The 27,618-nt window shown below is 38.3% G+C and overlaps 1 protein-coding gene across 1 annotated transcript; it reads right to left on the bottom strand.

Annotated features, from left to right (window-relative positions):
* Nucleotides 1–120: 120 nt before the first annotated feature.
* KLHDC1 (kelch domain containing 1) lies at nt 121–26,162 on the bottom strand. The gene is made up of 13 exons (XM_054200080.1): nt 25,859–26,162; nt 22,564–22,634; nt 20,542–20,659; nt 19,438–19,556; nt 17,635–17,713; nt 16,634–16,717; nt 15,081–15,164; nt 8,958–9,016; nt 6,204–6,316; nt 5,385–5,457; nt 1,597–1,681; nt 1,224–1,276; nt 121–1,082 (listed from the first exon to the last, which is right to left on the bottom strand). The coding sequence occupies exons 1-13, from the start codon at nt 25,958–25,960 to the stop codon at nt 908–910; spliced, it is 1,215 nt and encodes a 404-aa protein (XP_054056055.1). The 5' UTR covers nt 25,961–26,162; the 3' UTR covers nt 121–907.
* Between the last annotated feature and the right edge of the window lie 1,456 nt (nt 26,163–27,618).

Raw genomic sequence — 27,618 nt, 5'->3', positions numbered from 1 at the left:
TTAGGGCTCTGCTGCAATACCCCATCAGAAAACTTCCCTTTACAATATAATTTCACTCCTTCCCCCAATGAAGTTAGTTTCGCAGACTGTAAAAACATCAAGAACCAGTCAAAATTGGTCTCAATTCAACTCTATAAAATTTTAATGACTGTGCTCCTGTTAACTAAATTTTTGAAACAGAAAAATAGCAAGTACTACATATGCTCTTTTTAAACAATAAATAAGCATTTTCTTTAAACAAGAATTAAATATAAACTTTACACGTCCAAAATACAATATACAACCTATTTCAAAAAGGACTCATTGATAACAGAACCATAGTAAAACCATCTTATGAACAGGGTGTAAGCTCTTCCTATACAAACGGTAACACTGCTCCTGGCAGGATTTCCCCAATTCCCACCGGAATCACATCGACTTTCCCACTCGGAGTCGTTCAACGGGATGGTGAGATGGTGGAATCAATTGGATTCGGTGGTGGTAGCAAATCAGTTACCTTTCTTGAAGTGTCAATCTTCCAAAAATACCATGTTGAACTACTTTTCTCTTTCCAGAAAGGCCAATGGGATAAGGCTGGAGGAAGATTTTAGACTTAAGCTGTATTTTATCCAACTGAGAACATTTCGTATCATCTCTCACCTTCAAAAAGAACAAGTTGTATGGACTGTCTCATTAAGACCACAACAGCAGAAGTTAACAATATATACAAATTAAGTTTTTATCAGTTTTCTAGAATGCAGAAAACAAAAGAGACTTCCATAAAAAGGCTTTCTTTGTTCTCAAACTTCACTTAGAAACTCAGCTTAACATAACAGTTGTTCCGTAGCATTAGTCAAGTTCACTAACAAAAGACTTTGCTTGTAGGCTGGAAATAAACCAAAGCGTTCGCTGGTTTGGTTGCCGTTGCTCATGTGGTATTTAGTTGACTTTGTCTTTCGGTTTCAGCTTTTTTCTCCTGCCGGTGGCTAACTGCAGCCCAGAAGGTGATTTTTTTCAGCACCTGCTGCAGAAGTTTGGATGGCAAACACGGAATCTGAGTCTTCAAGAGAGCTGCGTTTTTACCAATGCAGTCAAGACACAACCTGAAAAAGGAGAAGAGGAAAAAAAAATAAAGAAAAAAGAGAAAGATTTAAGTAAATGGTCTATAATCTGAAGAGCTGTGTATAAAAGCACTGTGCCATAAGGGTTTACACCAGGCTCTGTGCCACATAACCTCAACTCACCTGAGGAGTGAATAAGGTTGAGTCTGAAATATCAACAAGTCGCTGCAGTGACCCTGATCAAGAGAAACAAAGAACCATTAAAATGACAAACATCTTTTCTCAGAAATACTGCTGCTTTCTAGATTAACGTAACATTTATTACCACATGCATAATTTAAAACTGAGGATACTTAAATAATTATTTTTAAAGAATCTGAATAACAAATTCCTTTTTATCACCTAACAAGGGCAGGAAAAATCCCTCATAAATTACTTTCCAAGAACAGCTAAGGTCACATCTCACAACGTCACATGATAAATGAACCCAAGTATATTTATTTTATATCAGTTTTAATTCCTATAGTGTTAGGATTTCATTATGCAATTTACTGACTGTGTCCATGAAATGCAAGTCATCTTTGCTTCCACCAAATACCATCACTTCTCCTTCTTTTCCGAGGCAGGCCGTATGCCACAATCTAGACATAAAATTATAAATAGAATTAGTGACCGAGTAACAACAAGCAGTTGTGTTATCAGCAAAAACAAATCTAAAAACTAAATGTTTTTAAGGGTTTCAGAGAAGCAGTAAGCTTACTGGCACATTAACCTCTTCACCTCACTCGACTCTCCTCCATTCTTCATATCCAAGTTTCTTTTCAGAAGACTTTTTTGCTATAAGGATATAAATTCCTTTCAATTAAAAGTGGAAAGGTCACTTTTCTAATCCTGTGATTCTACTCATGCACAGAGCCTTACTGGCCTCATTACTTACACAGAAGAATTTTACCATTTTAAATAAAGTATTTTACACGTTTGCTCTGTGAGCCGGAAACACAAACAATATAAAGCCTGTTCTTTATCAGCCCGTGTCTCACGGCAGCCCTTTCGTCTGGAAGAATGGAGAATAAGCACCGGAGCGAAGCGATGACCAGCATCTCTCTTTTCTGTTTGGCCATTTCTCAGCACAGAGTATGTTGGGACTTAGTGTCTCTGAGCTTCCTATTTTTTTCTCAAATATTACTGAACTGTGTCAATTGATCTGTAACATATACGGGAGGGAGAGGCAGCCAGGAGACGCACGCACAGAGCGTGGTAATGGAACTCGTGCTCCTTAGAAAACCAAGAGAAAGACATTCTTTCAAAAGTCTTCAGAGGGAAAAATAATCCCTTAAAATACGGTATTACTCATATCTTTAACAATATAAAAGGAGAGAGCAATGTGACTATCCATCTCATGAGAATTTTGCTGAATTTCATACAGACCAATCTATTTTTGTCATTATTTGACTTTTCTGCACTCTAGTTACATATACATTCTCTTATTTATCACTACTTCAACAAAACATTACAGTGGAAAATTTCCAGAAAGCAAAGTAACTATACGAAACAAGCTTTTGCCAAGAACAGCTTTTCTTTTCCTTCTTTTTTTTCCTTTCTTCTTAAATTTTCCACTATTTCTTTAATTCGTAACTACAACTCTTAACGGCTTTGAGATTGTGGGGTTTTCAGTCCTGACTCTTATCCCTGCACGCCAGGATGAGAGCTTCAGAACACAAGTTATCCTCTTTCAGTTTTACGCTTCCCCCAAAGATTCCTGGGGATCATCTTCTGTGTGTCAGTTACATCACGCCCACAAGCAAGTTTCATGTTGTGCATGTAAAAGCACAAGGTATAAAATAAAAAACTAAACCAAACCCTGACTTGTACAATCTTGCTTTAACAACGATTCTGCTACTTCAGTAGCTACACCTTGCTAGATTTATTTTTTATTATTAGCAGATCAAAATCTATGATTTTTCTATTGGTGTACCACCACTGAAGTAAATACCACAAGATGATTATCACCACAGAGCTCTGGCCCTTTAAGTCTATTTAACCGCTAGAACTTTCACACGCAAGTAAACGTTCTCACTTTCTTACTCCATTCATATCAGTAATTATTCACCGTTCTCCTTCGGCTAAACTGTATCCCACCTTTTCTCTTCCTCATACCTGTAGATAGATCTGTCTCTGCCTTAATCTGCATTACGAAAACTCGGGCCTGGACTTCGTCACCGAAGAAGACTGGGAAGCCTTTCCTGCCTGGACTCTGTTGACATCCTAGCTCGCAACCTGAGGCTTTTTCTACAGACTGACAGAGTTTATGTTCTCTCACAGCTGCTCTAACTTATCACCTAAACATTCTAATAAAGCACGTTACTTAAATTACACAGATGCTGCATCGATGTAACCTTTTTACACAGCTCTTCTATCCAGAATAACAGAATTACATTGTAAGGAAAACACTGGGAATCTACATTAAACATACAATTTGTTCTCTGTTTTAACCTGGCACGCAGAATGTTAACTGAAGTACAAGTGATGGACAGAAAGAAGAAAAGTATTTTCTACCAATACAAAATGACAGATCTAGAACCTGAAAGACCATTTTTTAGAAATTACTAAAAAGGAAGGTTGAAGGAAATGATTTTTACAGAATTTAAGGAGGCAATTAATTTTGCAGAAGCATCACTAAAATACACTAATGCATGTGTGATATATGGTGTATTAATATAAAATAATAAAAATCGATAAAAGAAGTACACATATATGTATTATTGCTGGTGCATTTTAAGTCCTGCTATAAAATCATACGACCAATAGACTTAAACCTTTTTCAGCTGCGGAGATCCTGCTGCAGTAATCCTGTGTAAAAACAGGGATACAATTATGGTACAAGTAAGTACTTCACACACAAACTAGTTCAACATATAGAGAGGTTTTGCTATGGCTCCTTTTATCCATATTTTCAGGAATTCCTGAAAAAGGTTATTGAAGTTTATTGGTTTTGTTGGTTTTTTTTTTTTTTAATGAAGTTTAATTATGAATTGCACATCAGCAATTAACTTTTATGAGACCATCCACGTAAAGAACTGAACACAAAGACAGACAAGATCCCTGACTGCTAACGATGTGCTTCGTTATTTAAGGCAGTCATCAGTCCCTTCATGTGTTAGGTCACTAATTGTAAAAAGACAGAAAAAAATACTCTATGAGGCTAAGGTATCCATTTATTTGGGCTTGAAAGAGTTTGAAGTATAAGAGAGCAGAAAACTTGGTCTAACAGTGCTGTTGTATTTAAAAGACACCCTAGAATAAGATAAAACAGGAACAAAATTAATTGAGGTAAAGGTATTTCAGTAATAGAAACAGAACGTAAGGCAGGAAGCATGCAAATGCCAGACCCGAATCATACACTATGCTAAAAGAATGATCTAAAATTGTGCTGAGAGTACCTGGGTGAATGTACAGAATGAATTCCATGAAAAACTGAGTATTTACTGTTTACAGCAAGCCAATTCAATAGTATTTACATTATAAATATAGAAAATGCTTCAAACACTGCGTTAAAAAAACAAAAAAGGTTGTGCTCTGATACAGCAAGCACCTGTTTTCAATGGCAGCTTCTGGGTCAGAACATGAAACTTGCTTTTAGTCAGAAAGAATCTGTTTTTTTCTGTAGTCTTAAACTAGAGAGAGAAGGGGAACGTGGTGTGGAAGAGACAGTGCTGTTGCCAGTATGAACAATGCACTTTCTGGAACTAGACCCTTTTTGGTTGGCAGTTAAGTCCTTGAAAGAACGAAACTCCAGTCATTTAGCGTGCTGTTTAGTACTAAATTCAGTTTTGCAAAACTGTAATCATAATTAGCTGCTTCTGCTCAGGGAAAATACCCCAAACAAACCAGGTTATTTTATAATACTTTTGAACCCTGAAAGGTGCATCAACATTTCCATGGCCGTCTCCCCTGTGTTTCTAATAATGTATCAACATTAATCAACTTCTATTATTCTCATAGGTTATTAATTCCTCAAAAGTTATGTGATACATGTTTTTTTAAATAAAAGTAATTTGGCTATAGGACACCAGGTTAGTTGGACACCCAGATCCTTCATCACAAAAAAATCTTTTAATGCAAAAGTAAACATCATAATGCAAATAAGCATCAACAAATACAGAAAATAATAATGCTGTATCAGGTATGAAGGAACATAAGTTAGTAAAGCAAATATTCAATCATACTGTATTAATTTTCTAAAATATTCTTATAATGTAGTTTAAAAATACTGTTCACTAATTTAAAATTACTTAATTTTTTAAAACACCTACATTTCAGCAAGCATTATTTATTTTTATATACCTAGGCCTACTCTTAGGCAAATGGGTGAGTTGTTTCCATCCATTTGTTGTAATGCTGTGAATCCAGCCATCACCTACAATATAAGAACATATATTAGTACTTTTTCTTGGGACAAAGTATTACCTTTTTTCTTTATACAAAAAGCTCTCTGTTCTAAGAGCACATTATATTAAGATAACAGTAACATCATCACATTAACTTGCATCTTTTCAGTCTTTGTAATTTAACTTAACTGTTCAGTCACAAAAAGCTCACTGCACTGAAAGCTGGAATTAAAATACAATTACTTTTTTCTTCTGTATATATTGAGAAAATCACCCCCTCCCAATGGAATATATCCATGACACTCAAAACTGTTTTAACTAATTTCACATTTTTCTGAAAATAAGTTGCACTTTCTAGAAAAGGAACTCAGTATAAGACTATCCTACTCCTATTTAACATTGTGTAGCTGTGATTTGTTATTCATCAAAAAAATCCACATTATGTTAACATTATTTGTATTGTCTTCCTGCAATTGCTATTGATACCAAAAAGTTAGCCCTTGTTCATATCAAACCATGTGAGACTCTTGCCTTTATTCTTTTAGATGACAGACAGTTTGATGAAAGATTTATTATCATACGTTCTCTTTGTCCTACACAATGTGCTTCTATATTGCTATAAAAATAATAGGACAGCTAGAGAAATACTTAAGCGCCACAAAAATTCTGTAACAAGATTTAGGTCTTAGTAGTTTGAGAAACACAACAAATGTGCACACCACATGAGGTTAGTACTAAAAGTGTACAATAGAATTATAATCTCTAAATTACTTACTTAAAGGAACGTTATCAGAACTTAGTCCACCAAAAAGAAAAAGTCTGTCATCTCCTATTGGCGTCAGTGTGTGCCAGGATCGATCTTTTGGTTTCTCTCCACTGATATTAATTCTTGGTGAAACAAATGAACAAAATCAAATTTTCAAAAAAATGCTGAAAATAAACCTGCTAGAAGATTTAAAAGTTAATTTAGTTTGTCCTAGAACAAGCTTGGATATTTTCCCAGTGAAAAAGCTGCACTTATGCAATCTGAATATACTCTTCAGAAGGGTGGTGTTAAAAACTAAACTAAGTAATTTTTTGTAGCGACTGTTCTCTGAACAATCAGTTATATAAATATCAAATGTAAGGACAAAAGCATTGATTGTTATTTTGTTTGTTTTCTTAAGATCACTAGAGCCACTACTTAATGTACAACTGAAGGCACTTTGGACAGCCAAGAAAGGACTATATATTCAAATAAACTGTAGGTAAACAGACTCAATTATTTGAGATAAACTTTAATGAATCCTGAGTGGCTACAGTCTTTCTACTCCTAGGAAAATGATCTTATAAATGATATAAGGATTATGGCTTTACTTTTTATCCAAAAGCTACTACTCTTCAACCATTGTGCCTTTTAACACAATGGTGGGTCACCCAAACTGAAAAAGTGGAATTCCAAAGTACGAAACAGATGTATGCTTAGTATTTCAAAAATCTGCTGATGTTATAAAAATACAGATTTGATGCTGATCTTTTTTTAGCTGCAGGGTTATCTACACTCGAGGTGAGAATCTGAACAGTAAAGAACCTGAACATAAGGGATTCCCTACAGTGGGTGGCCTGGATTCACATCACCTTAGTTTAGGCACTTAGGTGTACAGTTGTCTCAGGAGGATCCCAACAGAGACAGCAGAGAAGAGTAAGGACCTCCAGAGGGCATCAGCCCACCTACTATCTCCATACTAAGCAGAGAGGCAACTTCTGTTGTAAAGTACCTAAAGTTAGACACAAAGAATCTAGGCCACTGCACACTCAGTGTGTCCTCATTTTGGAAAGGTGATGGAAAAAGCAGATGCCAACACCTATAAGCTCTCTTGAGGGATCAGAATCTTAGTCGGACACTGTCCAGAGTGGGTAGGAAGGCAACGTTCAATCCAGGTAGACTGTATCTTAAATAAGCAGTTTACTTTTATTTTTTCCCTCCACTTTGCTAAAGTGAGGTGAGTGTAATATACACAGGTGTGTCCTCAATCTACCATATGAACAGTGCAGATAGTGACAAGTCATCTACATTTCCTTTATAACCAATGAAGAGAAACAGGACCTTGAAAAGCATAACTGGTGATTTATTTTAGATGTCTACCTTAGTAGCAGTTGTTTCATGCCCAAGCATACCCTGTTTCTCTTAACTGAGCCCAGAGGAAGCCTAGGGGTGAGTAATAGAGGCATCTGCAGCTCAGTTAGAGGAATTTCAATACTGGTGACTGCTAAGCAGTTCTCCATCTGGAAGCAAAGGCTGAAGAATCATAGCTAATTAAACAGTGATTGCAAAACTGTCCTACTAAATTTGGCACCGAAGTTGGAGCCAAGTCACAATGTCTGAGTGCCTGCTTTGCACAACTCTTGTATAAGATGCTTCTAAAATTGGCAAAAAAGGCAAACTGTGCTGAGATACAACAGGCTTTGATGTTCAGAAAAATATATACCAGATACTGATGGGTGATAACATTTCAATATTTCACGCTACTGATAAAAAATAATACAAAATCACCATTACATTTGGAATTTTTCTTTCAGGAGAGGACGTCCAATAAGTGAGTTTGAAGGTAGGACTGTACAAACCAAGTCCTCCTCACTGGGAGGATCTGTACTTTACAGAAGAACTTCAAACACCTGCATTCAACTTGGCTTGGTTAGCAGTATTCAGCCAGCCAAAGTTTTTAATCTTTATGGAGGATGGTGTCTACTCCCTTGTTTTGCTCTCAGCTCAGAGGAACACACTGGGTGCAGGATCAGGTCAGCAGTCACAGGTGATTGGCGATGCCCATCACAGGTGCATGAAGCACATAAAGCCCTGGAGCGGGATCAGTACTGACACATACTCAGGAAAGGGGTGTTTCAGGGTCTTTTATGAAATTACTATTAGGTTACCTCCAGAATAGGAACAGAACAGTGGTTATCACCCACCAGTTACTGCTTATCTCCTGGTTTGTCTGTCAGCTAACAGTATACCCACTGATTCACTGATTCTACACGTGCAGTAAGCACTATCATAAATGCTGCCTGCAAACAAACAAGTCTTAGGAAGTATAATAATACTGGATTTAGTTTAAAATTTAAATATTTATGTGATGCTTTTTACTTGATTTTTTAAAAAATGGTTAAGATGCTTATCTTGGGGGGGGGAGGGAAGATCTTTCCTCATTCTGTACCATAATGAGACAAATATAGCTAGTAAAAACAGTATTCAAAAAGACAAGAAAAATAAAATTCTATATGGATAAATGTACTCATCTTGAAAATGATGATGTTAAATCACTACATGCTGTGCTTAAAATAGCATCATCAATGCTTTGGTGCAGAACAGAAAAAGCTTCGTAACCACTATCAAATTAAACTAAATTGAAATCACAATATAACAGCTGTTAAAATAGTCCCCAAACTCCCATTCTCCTCTTAGAAAAGCCACAAAATTAGCACTGGAACTATTTAACAATATGTTTCAATCTGCTGCATTCTACTTTAAGTGTCATAGAGAAAAACCTACCTTCCAGACCAAGTCCAAGTGTCTAAATTCAGGCAGTGCAAATCATTCATTCTAGTTTGCTAAAACAAATAAATAAAATCCCAGTTGTGTTATATTCAGCAAACAATGAGCAAAATATTTCAGCGAGGCCATCTCAGGACAGAATATTCCAAGAGAACCGTACCCATGTGGCTTAAAACAACTCTGTATAATGTGCCAGATGAAAAGCAGTTCTTCTCAAAAAGCCCATGCAACTCTCAGGAAACTACTTGTCAGGAATATTTACAGTAATACAATGGCAGCATGGGGCCAATTTTAGTTTTTAATAGCAGTTTAATAGTGAAGAACTATGTGATACTCAGTTCCTGCAAACGTATTCAATTGTCATCCGTAGAATTCATGGTAGATAACTGCAAAAGGGGTAATGATCTACATATAGTTTCCTCTCATTATTTTTCTTTGTGTTCTGATCAGAACTATGCATCCTCCTGCCTGGTCACTTATTCCTTGAAATATTCTGGTTGCTACTGTACTCGGTACATGACATCCCGGAAAAAGTTCATCACATCTATGTTTTTGTCTCTTTTCCGGAAGGTGAGCCCTTTCACAAAGTTACTACTAGCAACAATAAGGTTTTATGACCCTTTAGCATTTGCTATAAAAATACGAAAATGTGTCAATAAAACAATGGGAAAACAATACACTTGCATATCTGCCTCTGTTTTGAGATGAAGAAACTAATTGTCTTAGAAACATAAAGGTGGGGGGAATATAAGAAAAATTTCTTTGCTATTTTCAATGGCTCCCAATACACCTGACTGCTATTTGTGATTCTCCTAGGTACTACAAAACAGTATCTGAGAAGTAGGGAAATGTATCTTGCCTTACCTTACAATTTCTTTTCTCCTAGGGTAGTCCATAGATCTATTAGAATAAGCCTTTCTCCAGCTTGCAGATCCTTTGAGGCAGAAACTAGACTTGTCATTTAAGTCAGAACAGGAGTAGTTTTACCCCTGAGAACTCAGCCAGTTAGGGAGTTTGAGAGACTTCCAAAGCTGTCCATCAGAGTTACGGGAAGTCTCTCAGGGTATTTCAGGAAACAGCAAGGTTTTCAGGATAGCTATGGGCTCCTCTGATCAACTATGTGCTAGCCCTTTTCTGTGCAAGGGAAGAGACTCTTAACTAGCATTTTGGAAGTGCCTTCAGAGAGGCCAAAAGGCTAAAGAAAAGCAGAATGTGAGGGCTTTTGTGCATTGCCTGAGAAACTTTATCCCTGCAAGAGGGCGAATATAACAATAAAGTGTGGTCCAACTGACAGCTAGTGGAACAGATCTGTCTTCCTTGACAAGTCTATTCGGTTTCCTGCTCCTGCAGATGGCTTTGAAGGCAATGAGGAACAAATTATACAAGCAGAAAGCAAAACACAATTACTGAGCATCTTCTGCTGTACCTGTACACAGCTAGCCACTTGGGGGTAGGGTGGGGAAAAAGCAACATGCTGGCCTCTAGAACTAAAAATATTTAATCATCTTGGAATAACACAGCTCGATATGGAGGACATCTATTAAAGAAAGGGAAGAAAGAAAGTTGCTGTTATGTTGGAAATGAAGGTTTCAAGAAGATGCTGTTCAAGACCTCCTCACTGACTTTCCTTTCCTAGGCATTAGGCAGAAGATGAAGTAGTTTTCAGTTTCTTGGTCCCTGGGAAATCAATGTATTATAATCTTTACATTCTCATGATTCAACAGATTGACAGATGCATAATTACATCAACCTAATTTTGAATGCAAAACACCGCATCAGTTGGACATTTATGTCTAAGATTCAGTCCTTTAACATAGCTTTAACAAATGAAAATGCCTTTCTACCCCACCCTTATTTGGGAAACTCTAAAGCACAGTCAGGTTCTAGTACCATCACTTGCTATATGCAAAGTTTTCTTGCAGTTTTTCATGTATTTCTAAATGCTGCCTACTATATTTAATCATTTAGCTGATAATCCTAAAATGATTCTTAATTAGCTTAAAAGCATCAAGCCTCATAAGAGGGTTTGCGTTTCCCTTTGAGCTACAAGGACTCCTTAGACATCCTACTTATCTATGGCATGCTCATTTATTTGCAGCACAGTAAACATTAACCAGGATCTGCTTTGTCTCAGGATTAGCTTTCTGGCACGATGAAAGGCATTAAGGGTGGCATATTCACATCTCACTGCTGTCACAGTAAATTCTGTGCAGCTCTCCATTCTGAGATTTACAATCAAACAGCTATTACAGCTGAAATCTTTGCGAGAAAAGGACTGCAATTCAATGTCTCTTCTGATCTTCAGGGACAGAAAGGATAACAGGAAATATCAACATGCATGCATTAAGGCACCAGATGTGCGAAGAGCTGCTGGCAAGACTTGGATTTATTACTTCATCATTCTTTACACAAAAACTTTCCACTTAAATCAAACACGAGACTTGCATCAACTTTTGGACTAACTCTCCTTCCTTCCCACTTTCTCCCATTTCTGTTTTTGCAGGGGCTTACCTGGACGAACAGAGTCCACATAATACTTCTGAGCCTGTTTTCAAATGATTCCTGGTACAATTGATTTTGATCATCACCATCTTCTTTTACCAGTTCTAGCTCCAAGTTTGGAAAAAGGTGCCCTTTCCTCCCAGAAAGATGAATAGGAGAAGCCTCATGACACTTCCTGGCCCTTTCTGGTTCCTTGTAGAGCCTTTTCCCTGGGAAGATTTGTATTATGGTGAACTAGAAGGAGAAGGAGGAGCAGAGCAACCCCGTATTTGCTCCTTAATTTATGGAGATAAGCAAGATTTCATCCTTTGGGGAGGAGTTAATCCTGTTGTCAGGAAACATAGAGTTTTTCTGACGTCTTTAGCTTTCCTTTCCTGTTTCATGACTTACATTAATTCCTCAAGTCCCACTGAAATGTTCCCTAACCTTTGTAAAGTTCCTTCCATTTATTTCTAGGATAGAAAGTCAATCAATAACAGAGTATCACTCAGGCGAAAATTACAGTTGTTGCTCCTCTCCTATAAAATTAAATATAGCTTTCAAAAATTTCACTCTTCTCTGACATTGCTCCCAAGCGGTTTCACTGAAATTTAGCAAATGGTTATTAAGGAAGAGAAAAACCTTTTCAGATCAGAGCCTTCTTGTATTTCTGAATCCTGTAGTCAAATAGTCAGAGTTAAATAGAAGCCTCTAAGGGCATATCTAATCACGCACCAGCACAGTGGACAAATGACAGGTGAGCTCCAGTTTACCAATAACTTCACTTGCAGAGGCTGCATGAGAATCCTAGCTTGAGTTACAAAGCAGTTCAGTTGCAACAGGCACAGTGCAGCAACCCTAACTAGCCTGGACATGACACTCTGTGCTATTCTGTTCCTGGTGTGAAGATCTCTGCGCCACACAGGGAAAGCTCTTGCTCACAAAAAGCCAGAGGGAGCAAGGCTTCGAAGGCTGAGGAAATGTTCAGAAATAAACGGGAGGCCAGAAGGTCCTGAGCTGCATGTTTACTTCTTCACATCTAGGTTTCTTTCCCTCTTATATCTGCAGGCTTGCTATACGAGGAGCAGGATTCAGTTCAGCTGTGGTTAGCAAGAGTTCATTTATACAGCAGACATAACAAAGCAAGTCCATAGCAGAGGCCCAGGGCTCACTTAGCCCGGCATGGCTGACCCTGACACACAAGATTCAAGTAAGACTAGATATTTTTTCAGTCTCTTCTAATATCCCTTTATTCCCTTAGTTATTTGCAAATCAAGTTTGTCCAAACCTATAGCTCTGGAAGCTACTGCGTGCACCTCTCTTAGGCAGAGGTGGGCCTTTACCTACAATTCCAGAGATTGTGAGCCTGTATGAAAGGCCACATGACACGTAATGCAGAACGATAAGAATAAACAGGATCAATTGTGGTTACTTTCTTTTCTGATTGCCTGGAAGAGGGACTTAGGTAAAAACTTTTCCTGCAGGTGTGGGAGGTGATTTAAACTGAAAAGCTGTCTGGACACTGTGTGGCCATTCTGAACCTGCCTTGATCTGTATGTCTGGTTTCTGTCTGAGCGAGCAGGAGTAAGCCATTTTGTAACAGAGCTGTAGACTTTCCCTGAGAAGAACACTGCTTTACAGTACAGCTTTTACAGCATGAAAAACAGGGGATAGGGAACAAAGTGCAATTTTACAGTTTCATGTTTAAGTACTTGAGAATACAGGGTTTCGGTTATGGCAGCTTTCCAAGATGAAGTTGGCATACATTCATCGTAGGGCATTTCCAACCAACAGTTAATTCCGTCTCTTTCATATAATGAAACCATAGAAACACAGCACTGAGGGCTTTCAAAAGCTTCTTCAGTGTTACTTTTCATAGTAGTAGAAATAGAAAGCACCAAGTCTTACCCTCTAGTTGAATATGATTAAAGACTCTAAATTAGCTGTTGTTAAAAAGAGCTAAAAATTTAAATTAAAAAAAAATATGGAAGAATACACAGTAACTTAAATTAGGAGGTTTTTTTACTTGCCTTAGAATCTGTTTCTCACATTCCTGATAAACTCCAGCTCATACACAGACCTTTAAAAATACTACCTTCCCTATGCTTTTGCAACAGTTCTAAAAAGAGGTGGTACACTTCCCATCCTGTAAAGAAACTATCTTTGCAAAAAGTTTAAAAACGATAGGGCAGCCTGCATTAGTTAAGATTACCTACTGCCATCCTTATTTTCAGACATAAGACAGGAATATGTTTTTTGTACTGGATTGCTGCCTCAGGCTTAAATACTTATATTAATGCTTCAGCAAAGAACAACTTAAAAGAAAACCTCCTTTGACTAGTACTAGAAAAATTAAGTGCGTTGCTGAGAGGTTTTAGTATCTCCTTGCTTCCCAGTGGCTTCCAGTTTGCTTGTACAGGTACAGACAACCAGGGACATGATGCCTTTTAAGTTAAAAAGAGCTAGGAAGAGTTAAGATTATATAGCAAGAATCTCGCCTTGATTTAGAAATGCACTGATTGCATCCTATACAGACAGCTCCTACGCTGGCTTTGACTATTACCTCAGGGACAACAGATTTAAGATCCTCCCACAGTGTATTAAGCGGTACTGTCTTGGATCAACTATCAATAAAACAAATACAAGCCTTACTCTTGTGGTGAAGAGCTTATATTGGATGCACAGAATAAAGCTGTTAACAGCAATCTCTATGGTATGCTGCACATATTCTGTGCCGGGGCACTGAGCATGCTAAAGGTAAAGACTGAGACTAAGATTGACATTCAGAGGGCAGAGGACAGGCTTCACAAGACTGGAATGACCTGTGCCTGCAGCAGCATGTGCTACAAGAGAACACACTGCAGCATCCTGTACCGGCTTGAACATACGAAGACTAATAGCTTTGTACCCAGCCATTGTAATCACAAGCTGCCCTTTGCAGACACCTGTATTTCAGTCACTTATGTGCAAAAAAGAACAAGTTTAAATTATAAAGCCAACTGAAATGTGTTATTTCCTACCTTTCAGAACCACATGTTGCAATTCTAAATATAAAATCCTGCATCCCAACAGCTATTCTGAACTTCACTTTCCCAGAGGGTAAACATCAGGGTATGCAAGATGTGTGCGTGAATAACTGACTGTTTTTACACATTTCCTCTTTCTTTAGCGGGGGGGGAGGAGGGGGAAGCACAAGCTAAAATCCCAGTTATATTTACTACTTGCTGGCGTTTCATTAAGTGAAATGGGGGAAAAAAGCCAGCAGGTTTGATGTATAAATTTGTTAGGCTGTAGCAAGCACAGAATGCTGCATCTCATAATTTATTTAAAGCCGGTCTATCATCAGGCTTGCCTTTGCTCCACTCTCAGAGAACCATCTCCTACAGAGGTTACACACACATCAACCATTTTTTGTTGATTTATAAACATTTGCATTTCTACAGACAGAAAGACAGACTCTTCTTTTTGCAAGGTAGAGGGGGATGAAAAGAAGCATCCTGGATTCAATACCCCTAACATACAGGTTAGGCTGAAGACATTTTGTATTTTTTTCTACTACAAAAATAATTTGTTATAAAAAAAACCAGCTGCCAAGCAAATAATATTACTGCAACTAAAATGTTTTAATTAAACACTAACCAGCACTCGTCCTCCAAAGATGTAACCTTTATTTCCCAGCACAGCGCATGTATGAGCTGCTCGAGGCTGAGGTGGGTCTCCACCCTGAAAGAACCAAAACAAGATCCTTCAGAACATGACCAAAGTGCCAGCCAAGGACAGTGGCAAGTCAGCATAACAGACTGCAAAAGTAAGGCCAACATGCATCAATATGCTGACAGAACTGCAACTTTAAAAGGAAATTACTTGTAGTCAAGTCCAAGACTCCACAGACATTAGAAGATATACGTATTTGCCAAGGACAGTGTTAATTGAGCTCACTCAGTAGCTAATGTTTAATATATTCCCTCTTGGTCTGATTTATCATTGCTTAAATGAAATTCAATTAATTTACTTTAATTCCTAAGTATAAAATTACAGCAACACATCAGTTATTGCTGATATGTCCTGTGCAGCTTTATTTTTTCAAAGTGCAAACCATCAGGAACTGGTACAAAAAAAATCTCTGGAAATCAGATTTTAAAATCTGATGCTACATCCAATAGCTACATGCCAAAAAGTATTCCCTGTGTAAATCAGAAATAAAGATAGCAAAATTGGCTTTTACTTTCCAATGGTAATTTCATTTTTTGCATTTAGTTTTATAGGAATTTTAGAACATCCTATAAAAACCATAAAATAGTGTCAGACACTCATTACATTTCTTCTACTGAGTCCTTACGTAAACTCACCAGGATTTTATGAACCTTTATAGTACACTATCATATTAATATCAATAAATAGCAATGTGCGCATTACTATTTTACCGGGAAAGTGAGTATATATGTTCCTTTGGAAGACTATTAAAATAGCGTATTTGCTGAAGAATAACTGATCTGTTTATTCTACCATTAACTCTTGAAGGGAATTACAGCACTCAAAATAATGAGCGTATAACCCTCGCATACTAAACATGTATCTTTACTTCACAAAGAAGAACTGAAGGCTTAAACTAGCAGTACAGTGGGTTTATTATCTCTCCCCTTGCCTTCTCTAAGTCTGTGAAAGCTGAGTGGTGAACCAAGAGAGACCCAATCTTGTGGGCTGAAACACCTCCATACCCTGTTCCTCAGTCCCACTCTGGTAACCCTACTAAATGCTTTTCTGGAGTATTCCAGTGCCTTGTCTTTACAGCAACGGGGCGCTGACAGTAATTTTATATTCCCAACAGTTGTTTAAAGCTTGAATACAAAGCTTTATCTCAAAACTATCCCCTAGATACAGAATACCGTATCATCTTCTAATGTATTCAGATTTCCAGTACTTCTCTGTAGCTTATGATATTTTTTGCATCAGAGACACATTATAAAAAAACACCAGTCTAATAGCATCCTGTGGGAAAAAAAATTCCTATCAGTTCTGAATTTTCCACATTTCAGAGGCATGGAGTGGCCTCCTGTTCCATGTTATAAGCCTGAGCAATACCAAGCACATTAAAATTACTTTTCCCAACATCAGTTTCTAGAGCACAGTAACTATTCAAAATGCAGTAAAATCACAATTGTGGCAAAAGACAAGACTGAAAAAACACTCACTCTAATTGCTGGTTGAGACCAAGTTTGTGTGGTTGTATCAAAAACATGAACATCATTATGCCATCCCCAGAATATTTGTCCTTCCTAAAAAAAGAAGTTAAAAAATTAAAAACAAGTTTATTCCATTTCAAAATATTTGTGCTTATTAAAGGATACAAACCCAGAAGTGATCTATCAAAACAGAAAATAAACTAAAATACAGCATTTTATTAAAAGAAACATATGTTAACATTTTCAATAATGATGCAGCAGCTAAGGTCTAGTTGAAGGTCAACAGCATCCAGAAATGTTAGGGCTGATGACACTTTTGAAAATGGGCTTTGGGCTCCACATCAGTCACTGCAGTAGACAAATTCTACCTTCTAATTTTTAGTGTAATATACTGAGAAATAAATAGATTGTACAAAGTAATAAGTTTCTGTAAGTCAATATATACTATTTGATGTAAGGATCTATACTCCCTTGAACGCATATCTATTTCTTACTAATTCCTGTCACTAAATACTTTAATCAGTCTCCTTTCTATTAACTGTAAGAAATCATTACAGGAAACTAGCTAATCCAGGCATTTTAAAGTAATGGCATTTACTCCAGATAACAAATTAAAGAAATTAACTGAAAGTATTTGTCGGTTAGACTTGTGAAGCTATAAATTCCCTACCGTTACTTGAAGGAAATAAATTATAAAATTTTCTGTGAGTTTCACATTTAAAATATGTCTTCAGATTTAAACTACTGCCTTTGTTCCTGCTTTGACAGCATTTTGTTTCATTGCACTCAAAGCCTAGCACTGCGTACTTGCAATACGCTGAACACCCACCACTCCCAATGTGCAATATCTGAAATTTCAAATCTAAGTAGAAGATTCTAATTTGCATTTCTGCTGATGCTACAAATAAAAGAAAAATCAGACAGATTTTCATTCTTGCTGAGATAGTATAAAAGAAACGTTTTGACAGTCAGGAAGGACAAATCACTCAGAATTGTGACAAATCTCTTACCCAAAATGCATCATGGACATCAAAGCAATCACTCAGTTCATTATGCTTCCTACAGCCATAGCCACCAAAATATATTAGCCTAGAACAACAAAAAATATGCTTGCTTAGCTGTTTTGTAAATAACATTCAAACAAACAAGCTGCAATAATTAATTTCAAATTTTGGTTTACCTACTGTACTATTAATAATATAAACCATTTAAAATATTTCATATTGCATCTAATTACACAGCGAACCTTAACCGAGATGAAGGTTAATAGTTACACTCATCAACAAGCCTGACAGAAATCCACATAAGCAAGGAAGGAGGTTCAAGATACCTCAAAGTCTCTATTCACTACTCCTCCATCCACAAGCTTATTTATCACAGTCACATTTTCAGACACGAGTCTCAAAATGACACATGACACAGGAGACAGGAAAATGCCTGTGCTTCTGCTAGAATTCCTACCCTTTTCTACTGAAATCCCTATGCTATATTTGTGAGCCTTCCTTATACATCTTGTCACAACAAATGTTCCCAAGGTTCAGCCCACACGCTGCCTGTGACCCACAAAGTCTTTCTCTAGCTTAAAAAGAGATTATTTCAACTAAGCACTACTGAACATACCGCAAGTATTACACACCTCCCAGCCTAATATTCCACCCATGAAATGGCCATCCATAAGTAATGGTTCCTAAAGTTTTGTTTAACTTCAACATTTGAGGATATTTGGTATAGTTGTTAGTGATCTTGGGAGAAGGCAATTTAGGAAATGATGGGATGGTGAAGGTCATTCCAGACTGACATTCCTAGGGAAACAGAGTTACTGAAAGCATTGTGCAATACACCATACATCCTGACCTGCAAATTCACATCCTGTGAAATTTTAAGGTAAACTTCTGACAAGGTGCATAGCTTGTCCCCAAATACTTTTGGTAAATGAAACGGTTACACTCTGCCACCTAAAACAGGTAATTTTTCTTTCGGATTACATGATACTCTGAATAGATTAATTTAGTTTTTGTTCAAATCTATGTAATTTCACGTGTCTCGCAGTTAAATTAGAATTACAAAACCAAGATATAGTACTGAGAGGCATTATACAGTTTATCTTTAGATGTGGAATCCAGAAACAGATAAATCATCTACATTTGTTAGTGTTCACTGTATATGGTATTCTTACTTGTTTACAGTAACTTTTATAACAAATCACTGACAGGTCACTTTCTTCTGACCACATATGTCACAATATCCAGAGGCTTTCCATAATAAACACAAAATCTGAAGTATTTATCTTTAGCTAAATATTTTTTCTATATACAGTCAGTAACTTTTACAACACAGATATCTAGGCCGACTTAGTTCTTAGAAAATAAAGATACTCACTGAAATGCCTTTGCAACTGTCAGCATTGTACGTTATTAAAACCCATGAAAGTATACTAAATATATTTTTTGCAGGCAATAATTCAATGCTTACATAATGTAATAAAAAACCAATATTATTTTTATACTGATTTTTAAACTTGTGTTAAAATTAAACCCATAAGTAATAGACGCATAATGATCTTTATCTGAAGTCTCAAAGCATTCTAGAAACTTTCACTAAATTTCCCAACCCTCTCCTAAAGCAGGTTTATACTTACCATCAATTCAGCTCACATGTGAGAAAACTCTGGTAGTTGTTAGAAGAGTTACACAAAATCCCATAGCAAGTCAAGCTAAGAATTAGCGTTTCATGAATCCCAAACCTGTGTTCTCTTCACTTTATAGTACTTCCTCTCTGCAATTAACACGTATTAAATATTCTTAATGTGTTACCTGTCCTTATACACCCAGCAGGAAAGCTTGTCACGTGGTGTAGGAGGTTGACCTTTAAAATTTGTAATTTTTTTCCACCTATAGGTTCCGTTTTTTGTTCGCAAATTAACATAATACAGCTTAAAAGAAAAAAATTACAACATTTTCAGTATAAATGATGTCGAAAAATCCAGCACAAATCACCAGCAAAAAGAACATCCCACCACCCAGGAATACACTACTTCCTTTTTTTTTTTTTTAAAAAAAAAAAAAAAAAAAAAAAAGGAACTGACAGTGAAATTTACAATATGTAGCAACATATAGGAATATAGGAAGAATGTGATACACAAGGAGAATACAAAAAGCGTGACAATCGGCAGCGCATTTCCTTGCCTTCGCTCACCCAGACCAGAACAACAATACCTGGCTCCTTCCAGAGTCAACTGAAGCCTTGCAAAAAGCTTCTGCAAGACAAACAGCTCTTGGTTCAATTCTCCTGGCAGAACTGTCACTAGTTCTGCCTAACCTAACTAGGTAACTGCACAAAAATCAACATGGTTTGTGAAGTGAGTGCTAAACTGACATCTGATTACAGTCTCCATTTCAGCTATTTTCTAGTGAGGACTGAACTCATTTACACTAAATGATAAACCAGCTCATTTCCTCTACTTTGCTACTCCAGCCTTCAGTTACAAGGAAAACTGGCAGCTATATTTTAACTTTAATTACTACCTGATTATATAAGAAGGGCAATCACTATCAAAAAGCAAAATTAAAAGTGATATTCTGAGATCAGTTTCAATTATGGCTGCCAACATATTTAAAAACAAAAAAAAAAAGCAATTGGGAAAGCACTGTCAGTTTTCAGAAATAAATACAGAAAGTTTCGCGTAAAGTTTCTCATTCCGAAGCTACGACTCAGTGAAAAATCCCAGAAAAACGTATGGAGTTGAATATTACAACAAAAACAATTTTTTGTCAGTTTAAAAGTATACTTTTCCTACCAAAATTAAGCTTTTCCTCAAATTTCTCCTTAATCCAAATGCAAAGTACAGCAGATAAAACAGTAAGGTCAGCATTATTATTCATTCAAATACAGTATGTTATGAAAAAAAAATACAATACCCGATTACTGTATCCTTTATCATCAAATCCACCAAAAATGTACAGCTTCCCATTAATGCTTGCTCCACAGCTTCCTGACATGGAGGTGGGTAACTCTCCTTCCATTAGGTGCATTGTCCTGCAATTTAGCACATACATTATGTCTTATAATGCTGCTTTCAAATCTGCTAAAGTTAACAAACCCAAAACAGATGTATTAATAATTTTTGTACTTAAACCTAAAAATACAGCTGCAATGTTTTGGCCATAACTAGCACTAGGAACTGTAGCTGACGCAGGAAGTCAGGCTCCTGTGGGGTAGGAGGATTTTCCTGTGAATATTGTGTATATGTTTACGAAGTATTTCCTTTTTTCTGAAGGTGAAGCCCATATTAAAAGAGCATTAGTAGAGCCAAGATATTAATTATTCAAAACCTGTAAATACTATTAACTCCAAAAACTCCTGACATGAGAACATGGTATTGCTGTTATTTTACCAAGGAAAAACTGAGGCAGAATCAGAAATAAAGGTCAGAAGTACTCACTAATTTTATTATCCAGTATGCCACTCCTAAAAGTGCATTTTGCACTGTATATAGCATCATAAAAAATCTTCAGTAATGCCAATTTTAGCAATGAGTTCTCTGTTCTTCAGCACAAGTTCCTAGCCTTTTCCGTGCTATTCTCACTCAGAAACCAGTAACATCCATGTCTAGACCAGACGCCTTCATCTTCTGTCACTGGTGGCTATACAGAAGAAAAGGATTCTTACAGCTTTGAGTTCTGATGCTTGACCTCACCTCAACCCCAGAAGAATTGGGGGCAGCCATTAAAAGGAAAAACTTTTTAGGCACTAAATCACCAGATGTGAATGACACGTGTGTAACCCGTCCCTACGGAAAATGGCACCCACTCACAACTGCTTATAACTGTTTGTGCTGTAAACTCAACGAGAACAACAACAGATCCAGGTTAAAAATAACCCCGAAAAAAGAAGTTATATTTAACGCAGATCACTTTCCTGATTCAATTTCCCATGTGACCATATAAACAGCTGTACTGGTACAACTGATAAAGTGACATCAGGGGTGAAAACCAAGGGGGAGTAGGAGGATGCTTTAGCCAACCCTTTCAGCAAATGAAACAGACAGCAAACCACGCTCTCAGTGAGGGTACAAGCTTAAAAAACAAAAACAACAAAAAAAAAAAGGCAGAAAGGCTTGCTAGAACTTCACAGGTAACTGCATGCGAACTGTTGTTTTCAAAGTCAGTGACTTGACCGCACAGCTGTGGAATTTCATACACACTCTAAGATACCTTCCTGATCTCGCCCTCCTCCCCTTTTCCCTCCAAATCGTTGCTTTGAATATGGGTATGCAATGAATCTCTTGAATAGTGAAATACAGTGAAATATATAAACAGGTGGGAGACTAGAAAGACAGCTGGCAGAAAACACATATGAGCCCAAACAGATACTACTTTACCAGACCAAATGCAATCATTGTAATAGAAACCGCTGGAAAACTTTAAAAAGAGGCATTGTTATCTCTCCCCTCATATGATATATAAACACAATAAATATAAAATGTAATGATTAAATTGCTAGTGATGTGCAAGATCTGGTTAGTTATGAGTTATTTATGCAAATACACTCAGAACACAATTAAGCAATAACAAAAAATATATAATGAGATCAAAACCCCGAAGATTCAGTGTTTAAATATTCCTTTTAACAAAAAGTTAATATACGGAGAAGTAAGCCAAAATAAATAGCAAAATAAAATGCCCCTGTTTTAACAACGGAGCGTTAAGCCAACCATTTCAAACATTCTCTTGAAAAAAACAATTATATTTAAGGAATTAATGTGTTTCCTAAAGTCAATTTGCAAGTAGACAGGTCTGTTCTTCAGTCTTTATATGAAACATCTATTTAAACTCCAGGGAACGTGACCAATAACTCATGTAACTGAAGTCTTTTCACCGCAGCTAACGGTAATCTATGCAAAGATTATATTTTAATTAAATATAAATTATGCAACTTACCATAATCCGCTATCTATTTCATAGATCCAGAGCTCATCATTAGGCAGATAAACTTCATTTTCTTCAATTGACTAAAACAAAAAAGAATTTGCAAATGTTAAATCAATTATGCATTACACACCATACGTTTTAAAATGAAATACCAAATCATGTTACTTAGCAACACAGAATAATCTTAAGGAGATAATCAACTGGAGCTTAAGTCATACCCCAGCATTATTGCGCTGATCACTACAATTTTAAACAGGCAGCTCAATAATGCTAATATTTTACATTTTATACTAGAAGTTCAAAAAAAGATGTCTTTCATTTTTTGAAGCTATTAAAAATACTGTGCTAGGTGTTTCCTGATGTCATTGAGCTTTGTTGATTGTTAATAGCATCTTTAATCACTCATTTTAAGGTGTGAAGATTATAAAAAAATAAGTTTGGTGCATCAGAGCTAGGGAGAGAAGTGCTTTAATACTCAAAAAGCAATATGAATATAATACAATAGCCAATTTGTGAAAATAAGAAAATAGCACAGGCGAACAGTTAGTCATTAGGAAACATACACAACTGCTGCTAAAAAGTAGCACAACAATCCCATAACATAACCGTGGATTTAAAAAAAAACCAAAAATCTTAAGAGACTGTCAAAGATGCTTCCCTCCTCTATTAAAATGCTGTTACAAAAGGAAGTATGTTTTGTGTGTGATCACTGAGCAAATTTTGCTGTACTGTTAGCCTTCATACCTCTAAATACATCAAAGTATATTAATGCTGTTCTTTAGGGCTTTTTGCCTCTTTAAGGAAAAAAAGAGTTCTCCTTCACCTGAAGGATTTTTTTTTCCCACGATCCCTTTTATCTTTGCCAGAAGCTGAGACTTTGACAGGTTGTGTAGACGGGCAAAGAACTCAACAACCAAGCAGGAAGTTAGAAAAAAGTACTCATTTTAAAAATAAGGAACTTAATTCCTTGGGCCCACTTATTAAAGGCACAGATGCACCAACTTAGCGTTTTGCCAAGAAAGATGTGTAACAACATAAACCAGACCAGATTTGAAACTCCTGTAGTAAAACTCATTATCTTTTGTTTTGGGAGATACTTTTAATTAGGAGGCAATTCTTGGCATAATGGAAAAATACAGTGAAAAGTGTAACTGAAAAGCACAAAAAGAGCAGTTACTTGCAGTGACTGAAGGAAGGAACTTGAAAGAGCAAAATGTTAAATATAAAAGAGCTTAACCTATGCCATAAGATGAAGGAGAGAATTAATTCCTCTGTGGAAAACAGATCTATGAAGACTCACAAACAGAGGCCATGTAAGAAAGAAAAATAATTTGGGAAATAATGATGAGGAAGAATAACAAACCGGAGAAGGAAGCCCAAAAGAATGCAATTGCAGCACTTAGGCTGGGTCACAATTACACCATTAATTATTGTTTCAGCTTTAGGAAAAAATGAAAGACTGGGAGGGAATAAACAGTAAGAGTCAGTAAATAAAAATATTTTAAAAGTAGCTAAAAATTAAATGAATGTGAGAAGCTGTTAAATACAAAACTGAAATTTAATTATTCAGTTACTGATATTGATTACTTGCCTTTAAATAATACTTTATTATTACCCTCTCAATTTGAAAGGTGCCAATCAGGCATTATGCACTACATTTGGTACAGTTTATCCTGCCAGGTACCTTTCATAAGGTAGGCTCTGCTGTTACACGCAGCTTGCAGCTTTCACAGAGGGCCGAAATCTACCCAATTTAATCTAGACACGTCAGTGGTCAGAGGCTGAGCATCTGCTACAGAACCAGCTCTGAGCAAAAACACTCATGCCAAAAATAAGTTAGCTGGGCAGTTGTTCACCATCAACATGTAAAATGTGAAAATGTAAAATGATTTACCTCTTTAAGTGCTGCTTAAAGAGCAACAATGATTTTCATAGTACTCTCCACAAATAAATATATAAAACTACGTTAACAAAGTTTATCTGGTAAACTTAACACACTTTGTCTGTTTTGACTGTGCCATGAACTCGGAATCCTTATTCGAAAACCTTTGAAAACACTGCACTAGCCAGTCCTACCTCAGTTTCTAGAGACCAAAGCATAGAGTATTAGCAGCAATTTAGGTGTTGCAGAGTATTACCAGGTATTACTAGTGATTTAGGTGTTGCATAGTTATACAGAGTATTATGGAGTTTAAGGCCAGAAAATGCCATTAAATCTTCCTGTACATCACAGATGACTCACATTATTTAAATATATGCTTATTCTAAAGATGGCCAACTTCTTGACACTACAAAAGCCCCCAACTAGAATTCTTTGCTTGAGTACAGGACAAGCTTTTCATATTTGAAAGTTTACCTTAGCCCGTGAAAAATAAAGGTAGAAGAATATGGAATATGCTAACAGAAACATATTTTCAACCTGATGAAGGCCAGGAATAATACCAAGTACAGCTACTTTCACATTTTAGGGCCAATGTGCACAGATGCTCTGGATAAAATGAACTGGCTATGTATAACACAGTATCATTCATAGCTCTCCTTTGGACTTAATTCATCCAGAGCTAAGAGTTACGAGGATTTATTTACGCCAGAACTGGTACTAATCTTTCAATGGAAAAAAAGCAGATGTGGCTTTAGTCTGCCACCAGCTTGTTTTTGAAGTGATGGAACTGCTTTCTGAGGGAGGAAAACACTCTGTAGGTAACACACAGCTACTAATAAGTAAAAAATGCAGGGACTCAGGAACAAGAACGCGAATTACGCACTGGAAAAAAACACGGCTACAAATTACAGCCATCACCCCACAGAGAAAGGGAGACGAGAGAAGCGCTCCCAGAGCGCAGGGGAAGCAAAACGGCTCCACCATCCCTTCCCCGACACGCGCTCCGCGACGCAGGCAGCCGAAAAGGGAGCATAAGGCAGCCATGTACGCCCGCGCTTCAAGAAGGGGGCAAACAGATGAGAAAAACAAGGAGGAAAGTGGATCCTCCTCGCCTTTCTCCTCAGAGGAGCCGCCGCCATTTAAAACGCCCGCCCCCGCGCGGCGCGCGGTCCCGCCAACCAATCAGCGCCGGCGCTGAGGTAAACAGCGCCGGGGTCCGGCCCGCCGAGAGGGGCGGTTGTGGGGGGACGCGGGGCGCAGGGGGCGCGCGCCCCCCCTCGTTCCGCTCCACCCCACCCCAGGGCTCCTCAGCCCGGCTCCCCACCGCGCGGCCCGCCGCCCGCCTTCCCGCGCTCCCCCCCGGCCTGCCTCCCCCGCTCGTCCTCGCCCCCAGCGCCCTCCGGCCGCCTCCTCCCGCCTTACCACGTATCCCCCCCACACGTAGAGAAAGTTCCCGTCCACCACGGCGCAGTGGCCGCTCCGCTCCTCGGCCACGCAGAACTGCTCCGCGGAGTCTGCCGCCATCTTAGGAGGAGGAGGAGGAGGAAGCAGTTTGCCTGCCTCGGTATTCTGCGTCCCGCCACCGCCTCCTCCGGGAGAGGCTGCGGCTGGCTCTCCGCCGGTCGCTCCCCTCAGGCGGACAGGAAGCGAGGAGGGTCCAAAGTGTGGGGCGTCACCCTCCCCTCAGTCCCGCCACCCCGTGCGGGGCCGGGGGTTGAGGCGGGCGCGGTGCCCGCCGGCGTCCCGCTGCGGCCGGGGGTGGGCACGGAGGTGGCCGTGTGGAGGCAGTTGGCTGGATTGGTCTTTGCCCTGCTCCGGGAAGGTTCCTTGTCAGTGCGGGTATAGGCTCCTGCCCAGCGGGGCATGCTGAATGTTACAGTGTGAGATTTAAGGCCTAATAAACTCTGCAGAAGCCTGTGAATAAAGAGTATGAGAGGAGGAAAAAAGCCCCGAGAACAGGACACCTAAACACAAACCCAGCACAAGAATGAAAGGAAGAGCTGGGTCTCAACATGGGAGGTGGTTTAAGACAACCACAGCAGAACTTGCTGTCTCTCTGAATGTGAGACAAGTTAGACTCCTGCCAGTAATAGCAGCTATGAAATACTAGCTGATATTAATTAAAACAATCATAGACTCGTCTGGGTTGGAAGGGACCTTTAAGAGCATCGAGTCCAACCATCAACCCAACACCGCCAAACCCACCACTACCCCGTGTCCCTCAGCACCACGTCTGCCCGGCTTTTAAATACCTCCAGGGACGGTGACTCCACCACTTCCCTGGGCAGCCTCTTCCAATGCTCGATAACCCTTTCTGTGGAGAAATTTTTCCTAATATCCAATCTAAACCGCCCCTGACACAACTTCAGGCTTTTTCCTCTTGTCCTGTTGCCTGTTCCTTGGGAGAAGAGACCGACCCCCCCTGGCTACCCCCTCCTTTCAGGGAATTGTAGAGAGCAAGAAGGTCTCCCCTCAGCCTCCTCTTCTCCAGGATGAACACCCCCAGGTCCCTCAGCCGCTCCTCACAAGACTTGTGCTCCAGACCCCTCACCAGCTCCATTGCCCTTCTCTGGACACGCTCCTACACAATTGTATAGGAGTTCAAACTGTTGACCGCAGAGAGGAACATCCAGTGAATGTTGTCCTCTAACCTGCAGCCTAGAAGCAGATGAAGCAAGAAGCTACATGCTGTGGTATGGTGGAGTATGTGAGGAGATCACCAGAGGTGCTGCACAGGACCTGTGTGTTGGGGACAGTGCTGAGCTAGGGGTAACTAACAGAATAAAGCTGATGTTGGGATTTCAGTGGGTCATCCCCCATCATATCCTAAACTACACACTTCTCATTTGAGAATAATATCCCTATTATCCCCACCACTATATAGTCTTTCCTATATGCTGTCCTGCCCTTAAACAGCAGGCTGGGAAAAGCAGTAGCCTCTTATGCTGCCCTTCCAGCTCTCATACTGTTAGATCAATAATGGTGAGTTCCAGCTGAACTCTGGATCCAGCCAGTATGAGTGGAATTCAAAATAAAACAGGTACAGCTCTTCCAAAAGAGTAGTAGAATAGAGCTTTTGAGAAACAAGCACTTCAGCATCTTGTAAAAGGACACCAAAAAGTAATTGTAAAGATTTTCTTGTGAAAGTGGGACATGCGCTTCCTCTGTTGGATCTAGGAGGG

Source organism: Rissa tridactyla, chromosome 4 (genome assembly GCF_028500815.1).
Source record: "Rissa tridactyla isolate bRisTri1 chromosome 4, bRisTri1.patW.cur.20221130, whole genome shotgun sequence".
NCBI lineage: Eukaryota > Metazoa > Chordata > Aves > Charadriiformes > Laridae > Rissa > Rissa tridactyla.
The sequence above is the reverse complement of the archived record's forward strand: the minus strand, read 5'-3'. Positions and strand labels throughout refer to the sequence as shown.

Bases quoted from the DNA above. Each gene is read 5' to 3' on its own strand.
- KLHDC1 (XM_054200080.1), bottom strand. From the start codon at position 25,960: ATGGCGGCAGACTCCGCGGAGCAGTTCTGCGTGGCCGAGGAGCGGAGC. The intron at 20,660-22,563 runs GTAAGTTGCATA...GCTAAATTGCAG, and splicing joins GAAATAGATAGCGGATTATG to GACAATGCACCTAATGGAAG. The intron at 5,458-6,203 runs GTAAGTAATTTA...CTTATATTGTAG, and splicing joins TTCTGATAACGTTCCTTTAA to GTGATGGCTGGATTCACAGC.